Source organism: Cloeon dipterum, chromosome 3, assembly GCF_949628265.1.
Source record: "Cloeon dipterum chromosome 3, ieCloDipt1.1, whole genome shotgun sequence".
In the NCBI taxonomy this organism is placed as follows: Eukaryota; Metazoa; Arthropoda; class Insecta; order Ephemeroptera; family Baetidae; genus Cloeon; species Cloeon dipterum.
In genome coordinates, this window is record NC_088788.1 from 22,409,178 (window position 1) to 22,436,511 (window position 27,334).

Below are 27,334 nucleotides of genomic sequence, written 5' to 3' on the forward strand. Positions count from 1 at the left end.
AAGGAAGTGCCTAATTTCATAGCTGCGGCAACGATAAGACACACACTACAACAACTACACCGCTATGCTTCTGCTTTTTCTGCTGGCTCGCAGTAGAATTTTTCCATTTAAAATTTTATTAGGGAGAGACCTCCTACCTCGGGCGGTTGAATAATTCAGAGTGCACGCAGAAAATGGTAATAATTCCAACTCGTGTCGCAATCCATGCAGAAAACCTGATGAATTTTTAATACTTTCAGCGTGCACGATCGGCCGGCTGCTTTATCTTTATTCGCATTTAATGACTGTTTTGAGCGGCGAGTTCGGTGCTTTTTCCAAATTGAAAATTTATGTATGTGCGCGGCGTCGATGCGAGAGAGGGAAAAAACGGCGATAATTTCGCGTATAATTGCATGATTGTCTGTGTGCGATTCCTCGTGTTTTATGATAATCTAAACAGCGAGGAATAAGTCCTAATTGGCGGGAGTGCCCCTTCCAAGACGTGTGTATTAATGTGAAAATAGATGTTCTGCAGATAGTTACGTGCGTAATTTGCGCGTGTCAATTCCAAGGCTGTCTCGTCTAGGTAAAAATAGCTAAGCACGGTCAATTAAATAAATTACTAAAGAGGTTTGTTTCCCATGAAATCAAGGAATCGCAATTTTGCAGGGCAATTTGATGGAAATTTGATTTTGTGTATAAATATGTGATTTCTGAAGCAGGAATACAATGTACTGTAAATTAAATAGCACATCATATCAGCAAAAATATCCTTAAAACAGTGCTTGACGAGTAAAATCCTTGGCATATTGTTTGATTTGAACTGCAATGAATAATTAAAACAAAAATAAGCAAGCGTCTGATTGACGAAATCATCTGCATCAGAAATTTTGACCAAAATCCTGCAACGCAGGTTTTCTTTGAACGGCACCCACAATGTCCAAATTTATTGCCCTCGCATCTCCAGCAACTAATCTTCTTGGTAAACCGCCGGCTCGCAAAGAAGACAAAAAACCGTGCACTCGAAACTTCAGGCCCGTGTCTGCGAGCGTATAAGACGAGCTGGAGAGTGTGTGGTGCTGCTATTAATTCAGGGCTGTTGCTGATAATGCCCGGCCGGCCGCGTCGAGCAGCCATTATTACTGGCGTGCACTGCCAAAGGGCTATTCCTCTTGTATACAGCACTGCGGAGCCGTCTCGAGCGATATGCAAATCAGCGCGCGGCTCCTCGAGAAATGCACTCGCGGCGATGAAATATCGCGCATTAAGGATAAATTTGGAGGCAAGTAGAGCACTTGCCTGCTCTGAAGCAAGGAGGGGCGGACAGTATTAAAATCGGCCTCGCACATCTACCCCGCAGCAGTTTCGTTTTGGAAGGTGGAAAATGGTCCGTCGGCCGATTGACCATTGGATCTTTTTTCTCTTGTTCTTGCCCGAGATGCTGAGCGGCGATAAAGGAGCCGCGGCTCGCCCTCGGGACACCGGGGGGAACGCTCGCGTATTTGGCAACAGAGCGCAACCATCGTAATTACACCGCGTTTCCACTCTTTTATGAATGATACGCGCACCTCCGTGGACAATAATTATCATTTATTCTTCGGACTGAGCGGCCCACGCGCTCTCTTCGCCACTTTCTAGGAGCCGCAGCCGCCGCGTGGAAACCCGTTCTCGGCTTTTTCTATGAAGAAAAAGGATTATGTAAAACCAGTCAATGCGCGCCACGCCATTCCCAGAGGATTCGCCGCTTGCAAATTGGCCGCCGCCGTCGAGGCGAATCCGCACCGCCGAGGAGACACCCAGTTCTTTCAACTCTGCTGCCGCTGCCGTGTATTTAGCTGGCCTGCGCGTTTTATTTGCCGTGTCTTTTCATTCGTCTTATTCAGCCGGATTTCTCTCTATTAGCTCTGTGATGCGAGCAAAGCTGGCCTTTTTCGGTGTCTGCCTGCCTCTTTCCTACTGATGCGACAAAAACTTGCTTAACACGGACGACGCTTCAAATTTCAGTACTTAGAATTAATATTGCTGGATATGTTAGTTTTACGGCTCGTGAAATTTTACTGTGAGTGCCAAAGTTTAAGCCGATTTCGTTCCACGAAAACAGTTTATGACATTTTCCATATATGTGTGCCATTATTATCTTGGTTTGCACAGTTAAGGATTTAACCTTTTATCATTAAGGCTACACAAGCCAGAGCAAAGAATCAGTGATTTTGTTTTTTTAAAAAGAACATTTCTGCGAAACCAGAAAAAATATTGTCATCTTTGCATTTGGTAAAAGCCAAAATTTACTTAATAGGTGGCTTTTTTTAGAACGTAGCTGCAAAATTTGAGCTTTCAAATGGCAAACAAGCTGTCTCCATTTTGTTTTTACTTTGCGATAAGTTTCCCCATTGAAAAGATATTAGTGCATTTTGTTGTGTGTATTTGATAAAAAAATGAACTGCGCGTGGAAGAAAACTATATACATAATTTTAAATTGTATTTTATAACGTATCATTATACTCAAAAATGCAAAATGCTGTAGGAAGTGTGGAATTATTTTGCCCGTGATATGTTTCACTGCATCAAAGCGAAACAACTGTTACGAAATGAAAAAATGATTTCGCGATTTCCATCACATCAAGGCTATAAATTCAACGGAATAATATCCCACCGTAAATCCCATCAGCGAATAGGACACTTTGTGATGTGGAAATAGAATGTCGGCCTAGCCCGAACAGAGCCACGGGACCGACGACTTCCTCTTATCTGCGATCATTGTTTATAGGAGGAAAATTGCGTCCCTAGCAGAAGGTCTTTGACATTTTTGTCAGCCTCAGAACAAAAAAAGAAAGATAAATTGAAAATTGGACGTGGCACACCAGCTCACAATGTACCATTATAAAAAACAGCCACGGCTCAAACACACTACCTGCTCCATCCCAGTGCTGCGTTGCAGACGTGAGCGAACACGTGTGCAATTTGAGAATATTTCCGGTGGCTCATTTCATTAGCTTTTTTCAAAAGAGCAAACAACAAAGGCCGATCCTGTCCACCCCTAGACCGACATGATTCTTTTATTCGCACTGAGTATTTGCTGCTCTCTGTCTAATCACTCTGTCGGGTAACTCGATACTCATGGTCATGAGAATTTGGCAGCGATTTCTTGTGAAATCCTTAAGTGGAGGCACGGTAAGCATAGGCACGTTGGGACCCGATTTTGGAGAATGTGTCGCTAATCCGAAAAGTTGACACATGACAGGCGGGTCCGACTACCGCAATGGTCATGTACAGGAGATTTGCATCAACTGGATTAGTCAGCCGCACAAAGAAAAGGTGAGACATATATATTTGTCACAAACTCAAATCTAAAAGAAAAAATGTCAAACAACCGAACAATTCTCATTTACAAACAGTTTTGCATGTTTATAAAAGGGATGAAGAGCATTTTTGTAACGAGAAAAGACCTTGGCTCTTGGCTCATTTTTGTTGTGCATCTTGGAATAAAATCAGAAATCCTGTTTTAAGGCGTGTCCTCTGCACGCACTCCCATGCAATATTCTGCAACTTTGTGTAAAATTTAGCCACTCGGGGCTCCATTAGTAGATGGATTCATGCCGCTGAAACATTTCAAAATAATTCAAGGTTTGCATTCCTGCGGTGTCAAATTCGCATTTTCCACGGGGGTGCGCGTTTCACACGCTCCAAGCATCTTAAAATCTGATATACATTCAAATCAAACTACAATGTCGCCGAAGCTGAAATTTGTTTTTAATCTGTCTCGACGATGCTTTTTTTAAAATCAACATTCCACGGTTGTCACTCGGCGAACGACTGACGGACGTCCTCCCATTTCGCCAGCTGGTTGGCGTATACACATACACACACTCGGCTGCAGATAATCTCCTCCGCCGTCTTCGCTGGTATATATATAAAATTAAAATCGCATACATATATATGTTTTCTAACGTGCCTCACTCGATTCGAGCGGCCGAGAGAAGAGCTGGCTGGTTAGTTGGCTTTTTATTTTTATCTGCTCGCCGGGACGACCATCTCATTGTCCAAATTTTGATACTGTAATAATTCAAAGTCGTCGTGACACTCACTCATATATAGCGGCAGAAAAATATGACGACTAAAAAATTATAAAATACACTGCGGAGTGCAAAGAATGTTGCTTTGTCGAGCAAGCTCTGAAAAGTGCTCAAGTGGATTCGCCTGCCTTCGGCTCGCCGAGCCAAATCTACATTCGCCTCTGCAAGATAATGGCACACACAATGACGCGCCAGCTGCTTTTTGCACCAGCTTGCCAACACATTTGCAAATTGACTTCAATTGCGTTGTTTTTGTCTGCAAGAGCAGAAGAGTACTCGAAGAAAGGGGCACACTGAATGGAGCAAAATCAGGCGAAATTGCGCTATGTTCATCGGCTAAAATGTGGTGTTAAGTGACGCGAGACTTTTTTCTCTGTTGAAATTTTATGGTGCAATTGTAGGTGTAGAGAGCCCTAAAAATCTCGAACTGCTAATTACAGCGAAGTCACGAGGCCCTGAATGAAACAGAATATTATTTGTTGAAAAATACACGCCATTACAACTCTCGGACATAAATTTGATCCACTATGGTTTGCAAATTTAATGCGAGAAACTACATCTTGTCTAACCAAGTTTCGACCGCAATCAGAGCTGAAGTAATAAATCTCCGTTTGCATTTAAATGGGTCACTGATGCCTAATTTCAAAACCGATTTTACAAGTGTGCAAATTAGTCGCGTGACCCTGTAAAGAGTGCGTCAGTCAGTTTTCCACAAATAATTGCGGGCGCTCATTAAAATTTTACAATGGCCAGCGCCTTGCAATAAAAAAAGGCTGGGCAAAGCACCAAATTTCGGCGGACGATTTGTAGCATAAAATGCAAATGCAGCGCGGCCCACTTTCGGTCGCAGTCGGTGTTGGCTCAATTAGCGTCGGGCCGAATTGGCGCGAGCAATTTGAATTGAATCAAGATGTTAATTCGGACAAATGAAGCGCCGGTCGGCAGGCCGTGTGCGCGGATAAACAAAGAGCTAATTATGCATGTATGTGTAGTGGCGGAGACAAAAAATAAAATAATATGTTGGAGAGGGGCTCCGTATTAACTCGGCGTTGAATTAAACAAATAAATCCGCACTGCCTGAGCACACCAAGGCACAAATGCAGGCAGGTTCGTTATTCCAGGCCACCATTATAAATCTCTGCGGCTGGGAATTTGTCAAGCAGGCAGTCGCGCGGCGGTGCAGCCATTTGCACGGCCATAAATTGAACTTATGCGCTCAAAATCAGGCGAGTTTACGAGACGCGAGCCCCGCTCGTAAATTTCATCCGCGCGGCGCAAGGATCGCCTTTCCCTCGCTTCTACTGCCTGCATTGCAATTAAGCTGCTCATTGCCTGCATCTGTGCGCCGGGTAATTAATTTGGACCCGTCCGACACTGGACGCGCGGAGGATTGCCCGCGCCTAATGACCGCCAAGGCGCTTTCCAGCCGATTCCCAATAAGCATAGGAGCCGTTGTCACCTATCTCCAGTTCGCCAGGTCGTTGCTATCGACTTCTATGTCAGTAGGATGAGAACGAGCTCAATGTTGACGTTATGGAATTGGTTGAAAAAATTCCTTGTCCCCGCCGAATTGGGGGTCGTATCAAAATTAGAACCCCCTTACAAGTCGATGAAGCAGAAAAAAAATGCTAGGTTGATGTTTAAGCCACAAACCTCCCATAAATTGGAACAGACAATAAATAAGCTAAACTCAGCGCGCTGCCTCAAAGCCCGTTATTTTTTATTATTGAACATCGAATGCTAAGTGTGAAAGTGCTATTTATGCACCTCCGACAAACTTTACCATCATTTTAGGCTGTGGCGGTGAGTGACTTTATTAAATTGTATTCTGTCTTACCCGAAAATATACAATTGACTGCTGTCGCTTTGAGGCCACTAACACTTATAGAGAGAGACAGGTTGTTCTAACCAGGGTACTATCTGGCCACAGAACTTAAATTTAAGGCCATTGCAGAATATGAATTATAATTCTTCGCTTCATTTTTTAATTTCTCCAAATGGTTACGACTGTCACTAAATGCCTTCCTAATATTAAGAGCAATTTTTTGCTATTTCTCTCACTTGAAAACATTTAGATTATTTATTACCCAATGCGAATTATATTTTATAACGATTGCTCAATGCCGGGCGCATATTTTGATACTGAATAATATATTTTTCCAGAGCAGAAACACAGCTGTTAAGAAAATAGTAGCCCATAGTTTTGGCGAAAAACCTTGAGTCGGCCGCACCACAGGTCCCTTTTTAAATCAGATTGAGATTGAAACACGGCCTGCTGAATCAGTCGACAAACTATCAGCAGCAACCATATCTGTGCATTCACGTTTTTTCCCTTCGAGCAACAGACTTCCACCATATCTGCGCAGAGGTACTGTTTCAAACGATAATCGCGCGCGCGAGGGCAGCGAACGTGCGGTGCTCATCTCTGATTGGCGTTTCGGCTTCAGAAGGCATTTTGTGTTGAGTTAGTCTGGATATAATTATGCACCACGTTGCTGACGACTCGGGCACTTATACAGCACATTTATATGCCGCGTACGGACGTAGACACATAAAATATTGTGTTGGTACACGGCCGTACATACCAAGGTACATACACACGTACGTACCTGTATTAGTGCAGCACTCAATTCACTTGGCACCTCGCTATGACTGTGCAAATAATGCTGGCTCTCTCGACGAAGATGCTCATCTTGTATGACCGCATCTTAGATTAAATATATAAATGACATCTCCGCCGCGCAACTAGAGAAGCGGGGTTCGAGATGCAAATGATTTCCTTACTTAATTTATGTTTCCAGATTCATTCATTTATTTTGGCACTATTCAAGTCGAGTTCAGACGGACCAATCAGATTCGTCTGGTCCACTTTCAAAACCGGCCCTTTGGCATGTCGATGAATTTTGAACGTCCATTAGTTAACATCTCTAGCAGGCCTAATAAGTAAACGGAGAGAGGTTTCTCGCTTATTTTCTTTCATTATATTAGCCTGCGCGGATTTAGAATGCGGGGTAATGAGAAGCAGTGATATAAAACCTTGTTTGTTTTATGTTTGCTTCATGTGAGCACACACACACACACACACACACACACATACATTTCTTACTCCTCCTCGGCGGAGTTTGATACATCCAGCGCACAGTAAGAGAGAGAACGTGTGTGTATTAAGTATATATATTTATTCGATTCCGGCGGCGAGGTGCATGCGAGTGAGAGTGTATTATTTCTTTCGCGTTGCAGAATGCAGGAGAAGCGAAGCAACCTTATACCTTGCAAGCAGCGCAACGGCCTACGAGAGTTTGTAAAACGTTGCTGCTCCCTATATCATCTATCTGTGAGGCAAAATTATTGCTGGTGTATTCGCCGGCCGGACACACTTTCAGACACACAAGTTTCGCAGGCACCATTCGTTTGTGTTTGTTGGTGTTTTATTGTGCGCTGCCATCACGGCCGCCCAGAGAATAATTGCTCCATTCGTGCCCGGAAGAACAGAATATTATCTGGTTCAAATTTTTACAGGATTCCTTATAAATTGAGTTTCAGAATGTGTGTAGTAACTGGAATGATTCGTTTTTTCTCGCATTGCTTTATTTTAGATAACATACCTGACCGTTAAAATCCATAAATTATTTTTCAATTAAAAATTGGAATATACGTGCCACGTGCACCTCAGGGGGGCCTGATTTTTACATTTCGCCCAAAGGTAGCTGCAATAAAAATATGAAGTCTTTCTGCAATATACAGTATAATGGTCAGATTGACAAGTATACCTTGTAACGCACTTTTTAATACTATTTTGCATGAATCAAAAAGCTGGTATTTTTATTTCATATACAGAAGAAACAATAGTTTCGAAATTTAACATTAATCTTGCAATATGCAGAATTTGATTGATTAGACTTGAAAACGGATAGGCGTCCAGGCTATACACTAGGTTGTGAGATCACGCCAGAGATTTTTAATTTCCAACATAACTCCAACCGGGGGCCCTGGTAATTTATGCAAATAAGCAAGAGCAAAACTGCGCGAAGCAGACTCAGATCCTCTATCTTTCCCAGTTGGCATCGACAATGTATTTATAATTTCCGAAACGAACGCACGGCTACGCTGCTCCAGCTGCTCCGGTCGGCGCAAAGCCAGCGGCGAGATGCGTGGATTTCTCATGCTGCGCCGCGCATGCAAGTTTCTCCGCGACCGGCGCGGACAGCCTCGTAAATTGAATTAGGAATTTCAATTTGAGAGGAAAGGGCGATATGATTAAATTGTGTGGAGTCATGTTGTCCATTACGTCATGCGTCCTACACACAATATTATCAACCAGCAGCAAGTAGCTTTTATTTCAGCCTGCATCTCTCCTTCGAAGCTCGTGGAGCTCCCGAAGCTGTCTGTCACTCATTGTGCGCACCTTTCAAGAGATCACCGGGGTCAAACACACAGCACTTCACATGTGAATTTTATTTATGAACTCTCTAGCCGCGCCAGCCGGCATTTACAGTCCGGGGATCCGAGTTGGTCCTCTAGCGCAGCGCTGTTTCAGTTTGGTCTCCGGTCGCGGCAAACATGCGAACGGACAACATTGCCGAAAGCGAACTCTCTTTCCTCCACACGTTTCGGAAGAAATGATTTGAATAATTGCAAATTGCACCAAAGAATTCGTGTAATTTGGGTTGTTGCCAGTTTTGCAACAGGAATGTTCCCAGAGCGGAATGTTTGTCAACTTGTGTGCCTATTTAAAAAAATTGCTCTATAGATTCATGAAATAAACCAAGAGCAGTTTCGCAAAATTGTAGCAAAATGATAAAAATAATACATCTTTTGCCATTTAGACAGCGCAATATAAGAACACACGTCTGGTTTCATTCAAACTACCCACAAGTGCCCAAACAAGGCTAAAAATTTAGATGATAAGCAATTTTTTTAAATTTCCTTTTCAAAGACACAAATTAACCCGTCTCTGACTCGGAACAAGTTTTTTTTCCAGCAGGCGCTTGTTTACTTTGCGCAGTTCCAACAGACAATAAAACGCGCGGCTGTTATAAAACTGCAAATTTATTTTATTCGCTACTCTGTGCAGACGAGGATGAGAAAGAGTCAGCGAACGAGCGAGCAAGAGAGAGAGAGAGAGAGAGAGACCACCCTGCTGAATCTGCACGCGTATAAATATTTTCACTACATGCCATCGCGCAGTGATTATTTTATCGACTCGACCAAAACACACACAGGGCATAAATTCGAGCTGTAAAGAGAGTTTTTAATACAGTTCAGATACAGGTGAACTCACTTAAAACCAAATTCCAAGCCGCAAAAGCACAAATTCCTACGCGACTAGCTCCATACTCCGACTGCTTCTATCTCAAAGCTCAAAGCGGCATTCGCAGGTTTTATGTAAGGTCCCCATAATGTTTTGGCCGCGGCAAACAAGACGAATCCATTAATACAATTCAGAGGTGGGGACCGGCAAGGAGGTGCAGAATTTTTACTACTGCTGTGCCCACAAAACGATGACCATAACCGGTATAAAAAGAGACCCGCAGCTGGTTGCAAGACAGAAATTTTAAATAAACAACAAGACGCAGGCAAAACGTCTGCAGAGTCGTATGAGTTGAAATACTGAGCTAATATGAATCCAATTAATAACTGCTCAGGAATAAAATCCTTCTTAGACTGGATTTCTGTTGAATTTGTGGAAAGTACTGTCTGTTATATTTTTAATTTTAATTTTCTTGGTATATAACGTTCTCCAATTTATCTTAAGAAGCCAGAATTTGAATTTAACAATGCTGCTCTGGCTTCTCGCTTCATTCGATGCAGAGAACTTCATGCTTGTATGCGCCAGGCGGAATTCCCGCGTCCAAATCAATTGCATTTAGTGAGTTAAGTATGATTAATTAAAATTTCTGCAGCTAAGCGTGTTCATGCACGGTCGGTGCACATTTTTGCAGCAGAGGCACGCAGGCCGAGGAAAATGCGAAACAAGCCGCGGAATTTTATTCTTAATTAGAAGAGAGCGAAACCTATGTTCGCCTCGGCCGGCGCTCTCGTCTCGAGACTGTGTTTTCGTTCGCCGCGATGCAGTTAGAGAGAAAGATGCTGCTTGCTGCTGGTCGGATTCCCGGTGGCCGAGAGCAGAAGCATTGTACTTTGTTACACGATCAACAGCACCACTGGAATGAGTAACAAAAAGAGAACTAGCTGCTCGTCGCCGGCAGATGAGATTTCGCGCTGCAGCCGACTCGCTGAAAAACTGCCCGCGCCGCTTTTCAGGTGGAAAACAACCAGGTCTATCGCAAAGTTCGCCAGCAGTCGCGGTCAATGTCGTCGTGGAACGAATTGGGCAAGGAATTTCGGGGAATACGCGGCTGACATTTGTTTTCACGGCCTGTTGATCAGTTGATTGCTCTCGAACAAAGCATTTGATTTTTGTGACAAACCGGCTCTATTTTTTCACAAACTATATGTAACTATTTTTGTTCAGTACCGGCTCTTTCGATTTTTCAAATCGTTTGTGAAATAAGTTGCGGCTTGATGAATTGCGGACGCGGATAACGGCCTGAAGCTTAAGCGCTGATTAATGAATAAAAGTGTTGCTCTTTTATTTACTTCACACTTCAGCTGCATCGGTTTTCTGTAAATAAAAACAAGCGATTGCCTTCTAGAGTGTAATTTACGACAGACGACATCTCGTATAGATTTCCTAGCGCGGATCCCGCCTGGACAACTTCTGCAAACACTAAAGTGCGTGATTGATGTTGGCATTTTCCCATTCAAGCCGCGGCTATAATTGAGTCTCGAAGCCGCGCAGAGATGTGTAATATAGACCGCTCAGCACGATGCAAAACTGCACCGGTGGTATGGTATACAAATGATAATAAAATCCACCTTAGCGAGCACAATGTGCAGTGCGTGGGCCGGCGCAGAACAAAAACAGCGCGTGCATTCTTCTGCATCTCTCGCCAACACAATATTCCCCGGTTCATGCAGAGAAAAAATTGAAAATAATGAAACACACGACGCCGCCGCCGTCGCCGCGTTTGCGATGGGAGAGATTCATAATAATTAGTATGGCATTGTCGAGTGCGGCCATTAATTAGCCGGCGAACGACGATTGTTGGCCTTTATCTGCTGTGAGCACCACTGTTGGGCCACGCTGCGGTCGCGAGATGCACTTTCACTAATGCGAATGCACCGCATGCGTGGCCTTGCTTGCCACCACCGCTATGTCGGGATGCATTTTTCAGCCGCACCCGGGAGCTGCGCCCGTCAACTCGTTAAGCAAAAATCGGAAATTGATCGTTATAGAAATCCAGACCGATCGACGAACAACTAACAAGAGCTTTGAACTATCGTATCGAGTTCGAATCGAGACTGCAATTTTTCACTGCGGTTTGAATTTACAGTGGAAGTTGTTCCTGATGAAAGAGTTTGCTTTGCGGCATTTATATTAAACTATCCGTTAGCGCGTTAATTTTTTATTGCAGAGGGGGTCAAGTGACACAATATATATCTTTTGATGAAATAAATAAAATTGCAGAATATCCCAAGACGTTTTCAACCGTTTTCAGCAATCAACGGAGGCTAGATAATCCTTCACCTGGCAAGTAGCTGGGCGAAGCATTTTGGAACCCTCAATTAGGACCATCCTCAACACGAAAAACGTAGGAGCCAGGTCGATCAAGCGACCAACCGCGTCCACTCGAAATCACGCTTTTAATCATTCGGTGGCGGCGGCCAATTTCGCTAAATGAGGGGAATGCAAGCAGGCAGCTAGCAAACAAACCGTGGCGGTAGAGAAATTTTGACGCTAGGCGCCTGGCCGACCCGAGGAAAGGCAACGTTGTTATTACCATCGACCGGCGCGCAGAGTGCGTGCAACAGTTATTTTAATTTATTGGCCAAATTAATTACAAACCAATTCTGCTGGGCAGAGGTCTGCATTATGTGCGAATTAAGCTGTCTGGGGCCGACGAGGGGCCTCGGTGGGCCCGGGAACCGGGGACCGGTTGCCACCTGAGCGAGAGAGATGAAAAAGAGCATCCTGAAAGAGAGAGAGACTCCACTCGAGCGGCGCACAGATCGAAAGAAGAGAGAGAGGACATTGCCTCCTGGATGGAATTAATTGAAGGGCCTCCTCGGCTGCATAGAATTTAATATCAGCAGCAGCACGTACGGCAGCCAGCTTCTTTTTCTCTCCGCTCGTGTGTATGCCATACGAAGAGTACACGGGGCCAGAGAGCGAGCTAGGAGTTTTTCGGAGCGGCACGCAACCGCGCTTGTAATGGGCTTTTCCTTTTTGACACTTCTCTTTTTTTCTGCAGTGGGAGTGGGCCGATCGTGGTTCCCAAGCACTTATTTTTTCTTTCCGTTTTTCGCTACACAAACACGCCGAGCTGTTCTCTTTTTATTTCAGCTACCCGTCCGTCTGCCTGCGTAACTCTAGTGTAAAATTCGCTGCTGTATTTTTCGCTTGCCGGGGACAATATGCGAAGGTCTCTAATTATGTGGGTAATTTAGGCGCGAGTGTGTAGATGCGTATCGTGTGCGCGATCGTTGCTGCGATAATTAAAATATTAAATAAGTGTTTACTTACGGACGCGCTTTAGCTGCTGTATAATTAAGTTGAAGTGGAGCTTATCTGCTATTAGTTGCATTTTTGGAATTTGAATCTTCGTGAAACTGAGCAATCACCAGCATAATGACGAAATAGTGTTCTTCTTTGACCATATTTATTTATCGAACATGTTTTTATTCAAATCGTGCAAAAAGCTCCTTCCTCGACATCCTTGAGCTTTATGGCTTTTTAGGGAACCATTTCACCAGAGAACTAACGCATGAAGCAATAAATTTTGGTTCTATAAACATTGGAAATTATTGACTGTCCAATTAATTGAAAATATTAGTTCTATAAGCAAGATTGTTTACGAGAGCGTGCCGTGCATGATAATTTATTTTCAGAATTTGTCAGAATAACTGACTAGTCAGGTTACGCCGACCCTCAGAGCTCCGCCTGGCATTCGTTGGCAGATATGTGACTTATTGCAAGCGTTGAAATCTCCTCCATTCAAGTTGCGAACAAATCAGCAGTGAGCATATAATAAAAGTGGCGAGACGAGCGAGAGAAAATAATCGCGCAAGAATCAAAAAACACAAGCAGCGCCGGAGGAATTTTTACTGTCGACGTATTTTCCGCAGTGAAATTTATTGCATTAATAGAATTTTCGCCGGCAAACAACGCCAAAAAAGATAGGCATCTCGCAAGTAAATCTCTGCCCTGCTGGCGGGACATAAAGGAGACAAAACTGCAGCAGCTTGTCGCGGCAATAATAAACAGACACCTCTGCATCTTGTATAAATAAGAGTTTGTGTGCCAAAAGTTTTGAGTTTTTCTTTTCATGCGCTGCGGCGGGCAGTGCGAGCGAGAGCTAAACGCTCTCCGCAGCGCTTATCTCTGAGCCGGCCCTTTGTTTTGGGCGAGTGGCTCATTAAAATGAGAGGAAAAAATTCGCCAGGTATTATTGCCGAATAACAGCAGAGATAGGGCTAAGTGGTATCCAACTCGCTGAATCCGGCTGCTTCATTTAAGAGCGAGCAAGTGTGCCCTCTCGCACCGAGAAAGACTTGCTCGTCGTATTTTCACCCAATGTTCAAGTACTCTCGTCGCACCGCTGGACCACAGGAGGTCAAGTGGCTGGCACTTCCAAATGGCTGCCTTCCTCGTCAACACTGTGCTGTTTCCAAATCGAGATTCTTTAGGGTATATTTTGTATACATCGAATAATAACAATAATAATAATGCTTTAGGTCACTAGGTCAACTTTTAACAAATTTCGCGCCCATAAAAACTAGATCCCTGGACCGGAGATTATTGTATTTGCCAAAAAAAACAACTCAATCTAATCTGTGCTGAATCAGTAGCCATTTATACAGAAGATGCAGTTGAAATGCCCCGTGAATCGACAAGAAGAAATATGGATGGGACGTGAGGTATTGAACGCGAATATTAATACCGGACTCTGGACACAAAAAAGGCAGGTATAGAGATTTCTGCGCTACTGGAATTACTGCTAACCATACACTGTAGCAGGTAATTGGCGACTTGAGGTTCCTTCTGCAGCTTTGATAATAAAGCCGAGTCGTCGTTTTTTACTCCTTTTTAATACATAATAACCTTGCTTGCCTGCCTTTTTATATTATTTAATCAATTTCCACAGAAGTGCAGAGAATGCGTCAGGTCTCTCTCTCACTCTTTCTCTCTCTCGGCCGGTCGGCCGCCAATTATGATTATATTGTTGTGTCCGTTTGAGAAAATCGAGCAAGTGAGCGAAAAACTGAGTTTCTTTCTCAGTCTGGCGAGTAAGACGGGGAGAGGGCCACTAATGATGGAGACAAAACAAGTTCTTTATGGAGGAAAAGCAGCCAAGAACTCATCGTGCTGCTTCTACATACATATTTTTTAGCTGCCAGACTACGTTGATTGATCTTCCGTGTTTCTCGTGTTAACTTATTTGCGCTCTAACACTTCATCTTGTTATTTTCAAATAATAATGAAATTAATAAAATCTGTAAAAATCAATCAGAAAGACAAAGCGGTCTGCGTTGCGAACATAACTTAATTAATAATTCAAATCAATTGGGGCTTTGCCGCGTATTCTAATTGTTTGTTGCTCTTTCGCGGGATCCATCTAGATTATTAACTTGAAAATCTGCTTCTAAGCCAAAAGAGGAGAAGAGGGGCGCTGCCAATCTGCAGAACAGCATTTTAAATCAATGATCAATGATTGCCTAGCGTGCTATAGTTAACATTTTCAGGTCTCGGGAAGGTGCTGCTGTTATTATTTCTTAATATAGAAATACCAGAGGATGAAAATTAGTGTCTATTTTTAACTCGTAACTGCTTCTCCCTATGAAATTATTAGCATTGCGTACCATCCAGAGTTTCTAAAATTGGTTTGCCGTTTGAGAGATTTTGCGACAATGTATTTATATTGGTGAGCGGTTTTAGTCAGATTTTCCGTTGCTTAAATTCAATCTGAAATTCAGTTAAAAGTGCCAGACAGGCTTTTTCGCTTCAGAGTAAGATTCAATTTATGCAAATTCCTCTGGCAAGACAGATAAAGTGGCACCAAAATCGGTTTGCGGCCATCGGCGTATTATTTAATGTGTACTCTCGCCGGCACAGGCCCAAATTTCCATTATGACCGCGGCAAGAGGAGTATTTAAATTTCACCTCCGCTGTTTCTCGCCGCTGATAATTAAGTAAGTTTTGCATGGACGGAACGACGAGCGTGAACCAATGCATATACTTGAGAGGAATGTAATTTTCCCGGCTCGGAGCCCAAAGGCGAGCAGCCAAATTTTTGTGATTCCCACCGTACGTTCGGCAAGACAGCGTGACTTGCCAGTGAGAAAATATTTTTATGACACACACAAACCAAATCCCGCCTCTCGTGATAATTGACACCGAATGCTGCTGCCGATTTTTTCTCCACTTTAATTCGCCTCCCACAGCTCAAAGTTGGCCCGACGGCCAATGGGTTTTATTATTGAATTTGCTCATGCGCCTCCTTTTATATTTTATTCGCTCGCTCGCTTGCTTTATTGTCCCCGTGTACATTAAGCGTAATCAAATTCTGCTCGCCGGCATAATCGTAAATAAGAGGAAAGTAGTTTTAATTGCGCGTTGGCCAGCCAGCCGCAGTGCGAATGATACCGGCCGAAAATAATTCCTCTGATAAGTCCTGCCTGTTTATTCAGCCGAGAGGATTTTTCGGTGTGATTGCAATTGGAGAAAAAAATACACACACACACACACACACACACACAGGCAGGCAGGCAGGCAGGCAGGCAGGCAGGCAGGCAAGCGAGCAAGCCAGTGAGAGAAGAAGAGACCAAGGCCGGAGGACTGGTTTCCAGTCTGGTGTTGCATATGACCGGCAAGCAACAACCTCCTACTGTTCAACATGCGACCAATATCAATTGATGAACACGGCCAAATTAAAAATGTAACAACGGCAGCCGCCACCTCGGCCAATAAAACATCATTTGCAAGGCGCTTTTTAATTTCCGAGCACCCGAGAGAAACATTGTGAATGTGTCGCGCGAAAAACGAGCAAAAAACGTGCACGACGGCCGGCGTGCACTCGCGGTGCAGCCGGAGCTGGATTGAAAGGAGAACGCGCGGAGGAGGTCAGAACCTGAAATTAGAGGCCGATTTCTGCGCCGATATGCGAGGCGAATGCAAATTTGCCTGGCTCACCGAGGACGAGACAGACGCTCAGCTGCTGAAATTGTAAATTGATTAAACCGAAATTAAGTAAGTGAGGCTGCTCTTTTCGACTGCGTCGAGACACCGAATCCTGCATATTAAACGCATTACACACAGGAAAAGTAACTCCCAGAGGTAAAATCCAGTTGTCTCTGACAAATATATTGAACATCTGGTGAACAAAATTTAAAAACAATAACACTTTAAACAGATTGAACAGATTTTTGGTTGCAAAAGCTTGTTAAGAGTCTCGTGATAGAAGTATCGGTTTTAAACTACAAATGAAAAATTTCAAATGTATAAAACACACAAAAAAGCCGGCACTCTCCGTCCCTGCTTTCTCATCGGTTAAAAATCTTTGAGAACAGAATCCCGCAATCACATTTTATCATGCTACATACGACCGTTTTCAGAAAGTAAAAGCCGGTGAGAAAACGTCCTTTGGAAGGAACTTTGCATGCAGGGCTGCAGACGAGTGCGTGTATAAAAGCGACTAGCCAGCCAGAGAGCCAGCCGTCTGTCAGTCGGGCGAAAAAGTCCTCCTCGGTGCTTTTTTGATTTTAATTCTCCTCCTTATAATTCCATTCACTCGGCACGGAGCGGGCGATTCTTTCTCTTTTTTATTGTATATGTGTGTGTGCGCGCTCACTCCGGCAGCAGCTTTTAACATGATCAACACATTAAAATTTTATCTGCGAAAAATAAAAAGAGTTACTGGCAAAAAGCACACAACATTTATTCGGCTCCCATCTTTTTAATTACCGGCGCTGGCTGCTGCCGTTCGAGAAATAATTTATTTAATGCAAGCCCCCTCCAGGTCAGCTCTGCTAGATGCTCTTCTGTTCCCCTTAGTGCTGCTGCTGCATTATAAATTATTGCGAATCCAAAAATTGATGCCAGGAATGTTGTTCCTCAGCGAGTCCCACAAGCAAACCAACTGCCGCTGCTATAATTTAAAGCACACGCGCTCTCGCGGCTCTTTCGCCAGCGCATAATATCACATACATAGGGCTTGTAATTATTGTGATGTACACGTGAAAAATATTCGCGAGCCGAACGGGTAGCGGGCAAATCTCTGATAAAATATAAACCCGCCGCCGCCACCACAGAAAAAAATTATAATTCGCAGAGTAGCACCTGCACGCATTTCTTGATTCAATCGCCTTCGAATTCTCGCAATTCGGCGGTCGCATTTTTCTTCTTTGCCCTGACTTTTCGGTTATAGTGTCAAGTAGTATTGCGAGTTCTTGGATTTATCTCGAGTCTGGAGGCTGTGACAAAAATGGTCAGAGATGTTCTTCAAATTGCTTTTCCATTCTAAAATTGATAGAAAATTAATTTTCATCTTTCTGTGCATGTGTAAATTGAGTTGAGTTAAACACATATCTAATTTCGATAAAATATTTGCTTAGCTCATCGAAACAGAATAAATGCTGCTCTGTAGGTGGAATTATAACGATCGCAGTAAGATTACGATTTCCACTGCACAGACATGTGAGCGACATAGGAAGCTCGTCGTTTGGCAATAATTCAATCATTAGTAAGCACCAGTCGGCTGAGTTCTACAGCGATATACGTGTGCACGTTATACCGCTTTTCCACGGCTCAGGCTCGGATTTGATTTTTTAGCTCTGCTCGCACGGCGATCAACATAATATTTCATTTTGTCCGCGGCACTATCACAATAATTTATCCCACTCCTCTGGTCTACAAGACGATAGCGCCTTGTAAAGAGTGTGTCTTGTTCACCATTTAATGGCCGTGCTCGCCTATTTCAACTCTCGCCGGTGGCAGGTGCACGCACTCGCCGTGCTCTACAACTAGAGGAATCTGACCTTTCCCATTTGGACAACAAGCACTACAAGACTTCAGCTAAATTTTACACATTAATCCGGCTACACATACTGCGGGATAAATATGTAATTTTGAAGCTAAACTATTCCATTTAGTTTTTAATTTCAAGACAATTTTAATCTGTACTAAGTATTGCCCCAGAAAGACCAAAATGCCCAGAGTCTGGAGCTCGCCTTGAATTAAAAATTCCCCGCGTCATTTTTTCACCACATCCTTGACTCCGCTCACTCAATATTATGTAAATGAACGTCAAGCAGCGGAGCAGCAGCAGCCAAAGAACTCTTTTCAAATGCTACAGGTAAAATAAGCAGCAGCATCAAGCCAACGAACGAAGGAGCGAGAGAGCGGTGGTGGCGGCGGCAGCAGCAACAACAGGATGGCACAAAAAAGAGCAGAAGGATAGGAGCACCAGACATAGCGTGTGTTGAATTGTAAGCACGCACTTAGAAAAAAGCCACTTGAACATATAAAAATGTTTGCATGTTTTTGGTAACACGGCGGAAAGCAGGCTCACCAGTGTCGTTCGCGGCAACGCGTATAAGGGGAATATTATAAAAATAATTTTATGTATGAATGAAAGAAACATCATCATAACACATCAGGCGATCGGATCCGACCTGCTGCTGAATTAAGGAAATTTAACTCGCGCTCTGTCCTTACACATCTCGTTTCCATAGATTTTTGATCTGCAAACGAGTGAGGAGGAAAATGCCGTTCTCCGTTTGTTTTGCTCGTGTAAGGATGTCCAAGAATATACTTAAATGGGGACCACGACCGTTGTAAATCAAGTGTTAAAACATTTCCGGCGCCAAATCTCAATTACGAACTTAACGTGTTTTCAATTATTCGCGCCCTCGCGGCTTTTTGTGTGTTGTGTTTTTCCTGGTGTTGATTAAAAAATCGAGCGCTGCTGTTGGTACATTGTGTCCAGGCAATATTGTACTTGGTGAATAGACCAACGGGACCGAGACTCTCTCCGAGCAGATGAAATTTCTTCTTGTCTGCCTTTTTAAATTACATAGCGCGCCATTGTGACGCGGCCCACGGTCATTATCAACGGTGGAAAACTCATCAAATACCGACCAACAATGGACTACTGCAAATCCATCTCCAATCTCACCTAGGAAATTGTTGTCCGATAATGCATTTTCATTATTTCGCGCCTCATTGCCGAGCTAAATACGTTTTCGTGCGAAATTAATCGAGTAGAGGAATGCATGATACCATCTGCTTCGCACAGATTGTCCTTTGACATAGAGGGAGAAAAGAGGTACAAACTTAAAAACCCGAGAGAATGTAAGCCTGGAAAAAATTACGAATTCGCGAAGTTTAATTTTAGATTTTTCTGTTCTTAATAACTGTAGTATTTTATATTGAGCTTAAAACTGTTTAAGACTGGCCAAGAATCGCTATAGTTCTACGGCCAGACTGATGGAGAGGCAAGTGGGCGCCTACGCAGGTACTGGATTCGCGCGATTGTACAGTAAAAACGGCGCGCGGATACTGTCGCTTGTAGCCGGCAGTGCAAATAAAAAAAACTCATACATTTATGCAGTGTTGGGTGCAAATAAAGTACAATACCTGTATAAAAGTGACGCGCTCAATTATTTATGTGCACAACTGGGCACTTGTTTTTAATATTATGAATGTTCAGCGTGCAGTGGCCAATCGCAAAAATAAAATTTGCATACATACGATTGTGTGATGTAAGCCAAACACGCCTTGTAGATATGGCACTTTATTTCTCAGTATGATATAAACCTCTCTTCAAGCAAGTGCACGCAGTTTTAGAGAAACAAAAATTTTGGAATCAAAAATTTAATTCGTTGTAGAAAGTAGAGTTTATAAGTAAAAGAACTGTCATACTGACAAAAAATCCGACTTTTTTGCGGGAAGTGGGTAATGCTAGCGTAGGCTAATAAAATCGTCCCTGATGAGTTATGCGCGTCTGAAGAGCCGTCGGCCGATCTGCACTCGTGAATGCACATCTCGCAGCATGGGGTGCTTGTATCGTTTTTTGCATTAAGAGCTCACAGTCGCAGTCGGACACGCCGGCGTATAACAGCATCATTTATTCATTCTGCAAGAACTTTCCGGTCATCGCGGTTTGCAACCACTCCCTCCCTCGCTGTTGCATGGACGGAAAGAGAGAAATGTGGGCACAAGTAATACGTTTAATTACGCCGAGCAGAAAAATTCCACTGCTAAACGTTCCCCCAAATGTATAATGACATGACATTATCACGCAGGCTGCTTTTGCATTTTTGATTATACCACCAGGCAAAACGTTTTGCGCTCACGCTTAGTCGGTCGCTATGCAAGCGTGTAATTTGGTTAAACGTCGTCGCGAAATAATAGCTCTTGTGCGTTGGTCACTTGAATATTCAAATTGTCAAGGATAATGCACTCGTTATTTTTACTGCGCCAATAATTGAAACATATCGCTGCACGATATTATTTTCCTTGCTGCATGCACGAATTAATATTTTTTAATCTTGTGACTAATCAGACCCAAGCCGACTTAAAAATTACTCTTTTTCCTGATCAAAAATTAAAAGGGTTGTACTCACCTTTGTTGAGGAGGTTTGTGGAGTAGCGGTGCCTACGACGACTGCATACACGGTGACTTCGTACACATCACTGCCACCCTCGCGGTCCAGCACGGCCGCGTTGGTGATTGTGCCCATCTTGGGGTCGACGTCGAACAGTCGGTCGGCCTGTCGGCCGTTCAGACTAGTCACATTTGTCACGTAGTACTCAATTTCGGCGAGTGAATTAGATGAGTGGCGCGCCTTCACACTCAGCATGCTCGTGCCGATAGATTCATTTTCGTAGACGCTACCCGTGTAAGGCTCGCCCAAAAAGGTTGGGCCTCCATCCTCCCCAGCCGCGATGATGGTGAGGTACGCGTCGGTGGACTTCCGTTCCGATTGGACAGCCTCGTCCGTCGCCTTCACTGTAAGCTGGTAGCGCGCCTCAGGTTCTGAAATCGATCTCTTCAGTTGCAGGGCGCCGGTTTTCCGGTGCAAACGGAAAAGGTCAGTGTTTCCAGAGACCAACTCGTACGTAACAAGGCCGTTTGTGCTCGAGTCAAGGTCGTTGGCCGCAACGTTGGTCACCAATGCGTCCCTCACTGGATTCGTCGGTAGCAGGGCGGCACTCATAGAGACGAACATGGGAGCGTTGTCGTTGACGTCCTCCACAATGACGGTGACCAGTTTCTCGGCTGACAGGCGCATTTCTGGCGCTTGAGCACTGTCCGTGGCAACAACGGTGAGGCGGAATGTGTCCACGGCTTCTCGGTCGATGGCACGAAGGGTGTGGATGACACCAACGCTTGGGTCGATACCAAAATGGTCTCCAGGTGGATCCTGTTGCGCTATCGAGTAACGCACCTGGCCATTGGCACCCGAATCTGGATCGTCGGCACTCACAGTCACGATTGGAGTTTTCACGCGAATGCCTTCCTGGATTTGGCGAACAATAGCTGTGCTGGGGAACACCGGTGGGTTGTCGTTGGCATCCAGAACGCGAACGATGAATGGAACTGTGGTCGAGAGGCGTGGGTTACCTCCGTCTGAGGCGGTGATGTTCAGGTTGTACATATTGATCTCCTCGTAGTCAAGTGGACGGTGTAAGTAGAGGACACCACTGCTTGGGTCAACGTGGAACGTGTCCCGCCGGTTGCCTGCAGCTACAGAGAAGGTGACCTCGCTGTTGACACCCAGATCGGCGTCTATCGCGCGAAACTGTACCAGTTTTGAGTTGACGGTCGTTGTCTCAGCAATTGCGATGCGAGCTTCACTCTGCGTGAACTCCGGCGCGTTGTCATTTTCGTCTAAAACGTCGACACGAATGGTGGTAGTGGCACTAAGGGTGACGCCTTCGCCAGCGTCGTAAGCAGAAACCTGCAGCTCGTAGCGGGCTTGTCTCTCACGATCCAACATTCTTGCAACTGAAATTTGGCCCGTAGCTTCGTCCATGGCAAAACAGCGCTCTTCATCGCCTCCGGTGATGGCGTAAAACACGTCCCCGTTCAAGCCTTCGTCTGCATCCACGGTGTACACACGAAGAACTTGTGAGTTTACTGGTGAGGCTTCAGATATTTGCACTTTGTATGGTGTGCGCAGAAACTTTGGCACGTTGTCATTGACATCGGTGATAAAAATGTTCAGCTTGACTTTGTCCTTCAGCTTGCTGACTCCATTGTCCGTAACGATGGCCTCGAGAACGATGTGGCTCTGACCGGTCACTTTGACTAGTTCTTCACGGTCAAATTGGCGCAGAGTTTTGAGGAAACCGTTCTTGGGATCAACGACAAAATCGCCCGGTTGCGCACCAATCAGTGAGAATGTGAGTTCAGCGTTGCGGCCTATGTCCAGATCTGTGGCGGTCAGTTTTCCAACGAACGTGTCTGGTGGCTGGTTTTCACGGACATAAAAATTGAATGAACTGTTCGTGAACTCAGGCTTGTTGTCATTTTCATCGATTACGTGAATCACTACAGGCACCTGTGAGCTGCGTGGGGGTTCACCTTCGTCTCGAGCTGTCACTACCAGCGAGTAGTAGTCTCTGGTTTCCCTGTCGAGAGGGCTCTTCACATACAAATACCCGTCAGGGAACACCCCAAACTTATTTTCACTGTTGCCTTCTGTAATTTCGTAGTTAAGCCTTCCATTCGCACCTAGATCGGCATCTGAAGCTGCCAATGCGAAAAATCTGTCGTTGACTGGAGCCGATTCCAAAATTGATGTTTCATATGACGTGTGGTCAAAGACAGGAGTGTGGTCATTCACGTCCTCAATGGTGATCAAAAGCGAGTGACGAGAATTCAACGATGGCTCTCCAGAATCACTCGCAGTGACTTCGAGATTGATGACTGTGCCTGGTTCTGCGGTGACCGGTTTGTTGAGATAAATTACTCCAGTTGCCTCGGCAATGCGGAACTGTTCTCCAGGGTTGCTCGTCAAACTGTAACTGACTCTACTGTTGGGACCAGCATCCCTGTCAACAGCACGCGCCAGGTACACTTCATGACCAGCAGGTGCATTTTCCCGCAGCTTCACCTCTTCTTTTTCGCGAGGAAACTGTGGTGCATTGTCATTTTCATCCAGGATGGTTACGTTGACTTCTGTGCGTCCCATGAGAGCAGGGCCAGCACGGGCCACGCACGTGAGGCGATAGGAGGCGGCCGTTTCACGGTCAACTCGATTGGCGGTGGAGATCACACCAGTGCGCTCATCGATTTGAAAAGCCTTCTTCGGGTCACCAAACATGATGTGGTATTTTATGTCTCTGGATTCACTGGCTACGCGCACTCTTCCAACTTCTCGTCCAACCGAGGCCTCCTTTTTGTCATGATCTTCGCGAATTTCAAAATGATAGCCGATCGGTGATTCGAATTTTAATTCTTCAAGATGTGAGGCTTTGATTATTTCGACCACTGCATCATCCACGGCCTTCCGGTCACCTTTGTCTTTGGCGGATATTCTGATTCGATGGAGTGGTTTGTGTGACGTTGATAACGGCGCCGTCAGGGATAACACTCCAGTAGCTCGATCGAGCTTGAAGAGACCATCTCCACCGTCCACAATACTGTACTCGATTTGCGCATTTTGTCCTTCGTCCTGGTCAGTAGCGGTCACACTTAAAATTGAAGAGTCACCTTTTGTATCCTCTGGCACCGGTATAAAATATTTTTGGGGATAAAATTCAGGGCTGTTGTCGTTGACATCTTCGACAGTGAGGTATACCGTGGCCGTTGAAGATTGCGGTGGCACGCCTTTATCTTTTGCAATGACTGAAATTTCATACTTTGCAATTTTTTCTCTGTCTAGCTTTGTCCGCGTAGTCAACTGACCGGTCGTGCTGTCCAGTGAAAACACACCTGGATATTCCTGCCGCACATTCAAGTGAAGGCTGTAAGTGACGCTGCCATTAGTGCCTTGGTCCTGGTCAGTGGCACTCAACATGGCAATCAATGTCTGCGGCGGTGCACTTTCGGACAAACTCGCATTTAATTTTTCCACACTGAATTGCGGTCGCTTGTCGTTCTCGTCCAGGATAGTGACGCGCAATCTTGTGTAAGCCCATTTTGGATTTGGACCGCCGTCACGCGCTGAAACTTTTAGCTCGATGGTGCCCTGAATTTCTCTGTCCAACGCCGCCCGCGTGGTCACCAAACCGGAGTCTCTGTCAATGTTGAACCAGCGATGTTCGTTGCCGGTGTCAAAAGCGTAAAAGATGTTTGAATTCACGCCTGTGTCTTCGTCAGAAGCGATAATGCTGGCAACAAAGGTGCCCACGGGCGCCAATTCGCTGAGCACCGCCGAGTATTCCGTTTTGGCAAACACTGGTTCGTGATCGTTGATGTCGTTGACGTAGATGATCAGAAATGCTACTGAAGTGCGTTGCGGGCTGCCTTTGTCGGTGGCCACCAGCGTCAAATTGTACTTGTTGATTTGCTCTCTGTCCAGAACACCGTTCACTCTGACAAGATCAAAAGTGGATGAGTGGTCCAAATGAAAGTGTCCAAGTTCGTTTCCAGCCTTGATTTCAACCTCTGTTTGGCCATTCAAGCCCTCATCTTGGTCGATTACAGACACCGCGGCCACGACGGAGCTATTTTTAGCATTTTCGTCGACTGTAGCAAATACTGCTGTTGATGGGAAGTAGCGGAACGTTATGACGGGGTCATGGTCGTTGGTGTCTAACAAATTCACTGTCACGTACGTCCTGCCGTCTTGGCGTGGCGAACCATGGTCTCTAGCAAACACAGTAAACACACAGCTTTTCGGACAACCACCACCATTGGGCGGTCCTTGGGGCCGACAGTTTTGGGGACAGTTTAACGTTTCAGTTGTGGAAATTACACCGGTTTCAGTGTCGACGCCAAACTGGGTTTCTCCATCGGCCAAATAGTACGTAATTCGCGCATTGTCGCCAACATCGCTGTCCGTAGCCATCACTTGAAGCACCGCTGTTCCGGGTGGGACACTTTCATTAAGTGACACGATGTAATCACTGTGATCGAAAATCGGTGGGTTGTCGTTGACGTCCACGATAGTCACATTGACTTGCAAGTATCCATAGCGTGGTGGTGTCCCGCCATCCCGAGCAGACACATTTAGTTGGTAGGAAGCCCGCGTCTCCCTGTCCAGCTTGCCGGTAGTCTCCAGGTGTAAATAAGACGTTTCTCCGCTTGGATTTGACGTGACTATTAATTTGAACTTGTTGTTGACTTCCTCGTCGTCCGAAACCAGTCTGTACTCTTTGGACACTCCGTTGACCCCAGCATCGCGGTCGCTAGCGGTGTCTAGCAGCAGTCTGGTGCTCGGACTGGCGCTCTCGGAGAATGTCACGTGAATGCTGGGTTCAGGGAACTCAGGTGCGTTGTCGTTGACGTCGAGCACCAAAATTCGCACCTCTATCGGATACGTCGGCTGACTGGACAGCACCACCAGGTCGAATCTGTCCGACCGCAATGCTTCCCTGTCCAGCACGACGTTGGTCACAATTTCTCCGGTGCTGCCGTTCAAATAAAATTCTCGCGGATTTTCATTAAAACGGTAGGTGAAGCCAGGTTTGGTGGGAATGGCGCCGACGACGGTGCCACGCGGCTCACCCTCTTGAATTTCGAGCTGGACGCGCGTGTCCACCGCTCGCGACTGCATCTGCTGGACGTCAAGAGACGGTGCTAACACCTGCGTCATGGGCGAACGTTTGCGCCCAGGGCCGGGGCCCGGCTGTCCGGCAGTGGCCGGCGCCAGCAGCAGCAAAAAGGCCAGCCACCAGCGAAGCATGGTGCTGCCCATTTAATCACTGCCTCCGCATACTGCCTCCAGAAATCTGCCTCCGCGAGCCATTCACTTCACTATGCGGCACTCGCACGGCTGTTGCTTCGATTTGTTTTTATTTAGCTTTTAATTAATAGTCAGTCAGTTAAGTGAGCACTTAAAGGGAAACTCCCCTTTTAATTCTCAGTCTCTGTTGCGGTGCGATTCCGGCTGACGGAGATAGTTGGATGTCGATTGTTTTGGTCGCCGGCCACTCGGCTGCTGCTCCTCTTGAAGATGCCAGTGGTAGGTGAGCTTACCTTTACAGGTATTTCAATATGGCTGACCAGAGATCTGAAAGAGTGGGGACACGGTTAGCTCCCGGGCAAACACAAACACCGCGGGTCCGACACCACCGACCGTGCATGCAAATCGGACGGTTGGACGTCCGAGTGGCTCTCGTTGTGGAGTTTACCTTTTTAATTCGTATTCCGCAAACTCGCGCGTTGCTATCTCCTGCACCTGCAACAGGTGCGTTCGAGCACTGTTTTCGCGAATATTACGCACCGCACGCGTTCGCACGTCACTCGGACCGATTTATCGGCCACTGAGCACCCGTCCACACGTGTCCCGTCCGTCCGAGCACTCGCTCCACTCGAAACACAAGTCCACAAAGTTGCGCACTGCTTTCGGCGGGCGGGCGCGAGAGGTGCACACCTGGCCAAGTCTCGGTCTCTACTGCATGCCAAGTCTGCATGGAGCAGCCAGCCGGAGCAGGCTGAGAGGGACGAGAGGGGAGTCAAAGGTGGGCTCTGAGAACCAATCGCCTGTATTACTACCTGGGGCGCCTAACAAAAAATGCCTGGGCTCGCTCGCTCGCTCGCTCTCGCTCCTTCGTTCTTTTCTTCTCCTTTTCTTTCTTCTGCAGCTAAGAGCACCATACACGCCGTTGTTGCCAGCCCTTTTGGCTCGGCTAATATTTTATCCTGCTGCCCGAGGACTCTTTTTCGTACAACCGCACACACTGAAACCCCATTATCAGAGTTTTGCTCGCATTTCTTGCTATAGATATCCGGAATGTTGTTTACTGTTGTTAATCTATTTTTATTTCGCTGATCTTTAATTTGCTAACGCCGCTAACGCCATAAATGATGAAAAGGGTCTTTGCGGTTATTCGAATCTAAAGCTTTGAAGAGTCAAAATATGCAGATTGTTAAAAAATTGCTTTTATGAGCCCATAAAATTTAAATATTGGAAATATTGCTAAAAACGAGAATGCAAAAAATTAAAAATTGTGTTTCAATATTTTATGGTTTTGACGGAAATCGTTGCTTTAAAATAGAAGAGGCTGCGCTAAGAGTGGGTAGAAACCGATGAATGGCTTTTAAAAG

At 45.3% G+C, this 27,334-nt stretch overlaps 1 protein-coding gene across 1 annotated transcript in view; it reads right to left on the reverse strand.

The window, feature by feature from the left end:
• Nucleotides 1–26,692, reverse strand: part of ft (cadherin-related tumor suppressor fat) — a 105,854-nt gene extending 79,162 nt beyond the window's left edge. The window contains exons 1-2 of the mRNA XM_065486520.1: nucleotides 26,419–26,692; nucleotides 20,739–26,297 (exon numbers count right to left, since the gene is read on the reverse strand). Coding sequence (XP_065342592.1) covers nucleotides 20,739–25,982 — 5,244 coding nt within the window. The 5' untranslated portion in view covers nucleotides 25,983–26,297; nucleotides 26,419–26,692. The remainder of the gene's footprint in view (nucleotides 1–20,738; nucleotides 26,298–26,418) is intronic.
• Between the last annotated feature and the right edge of the window lie 642 nt (nucleotides 26,693–27,334).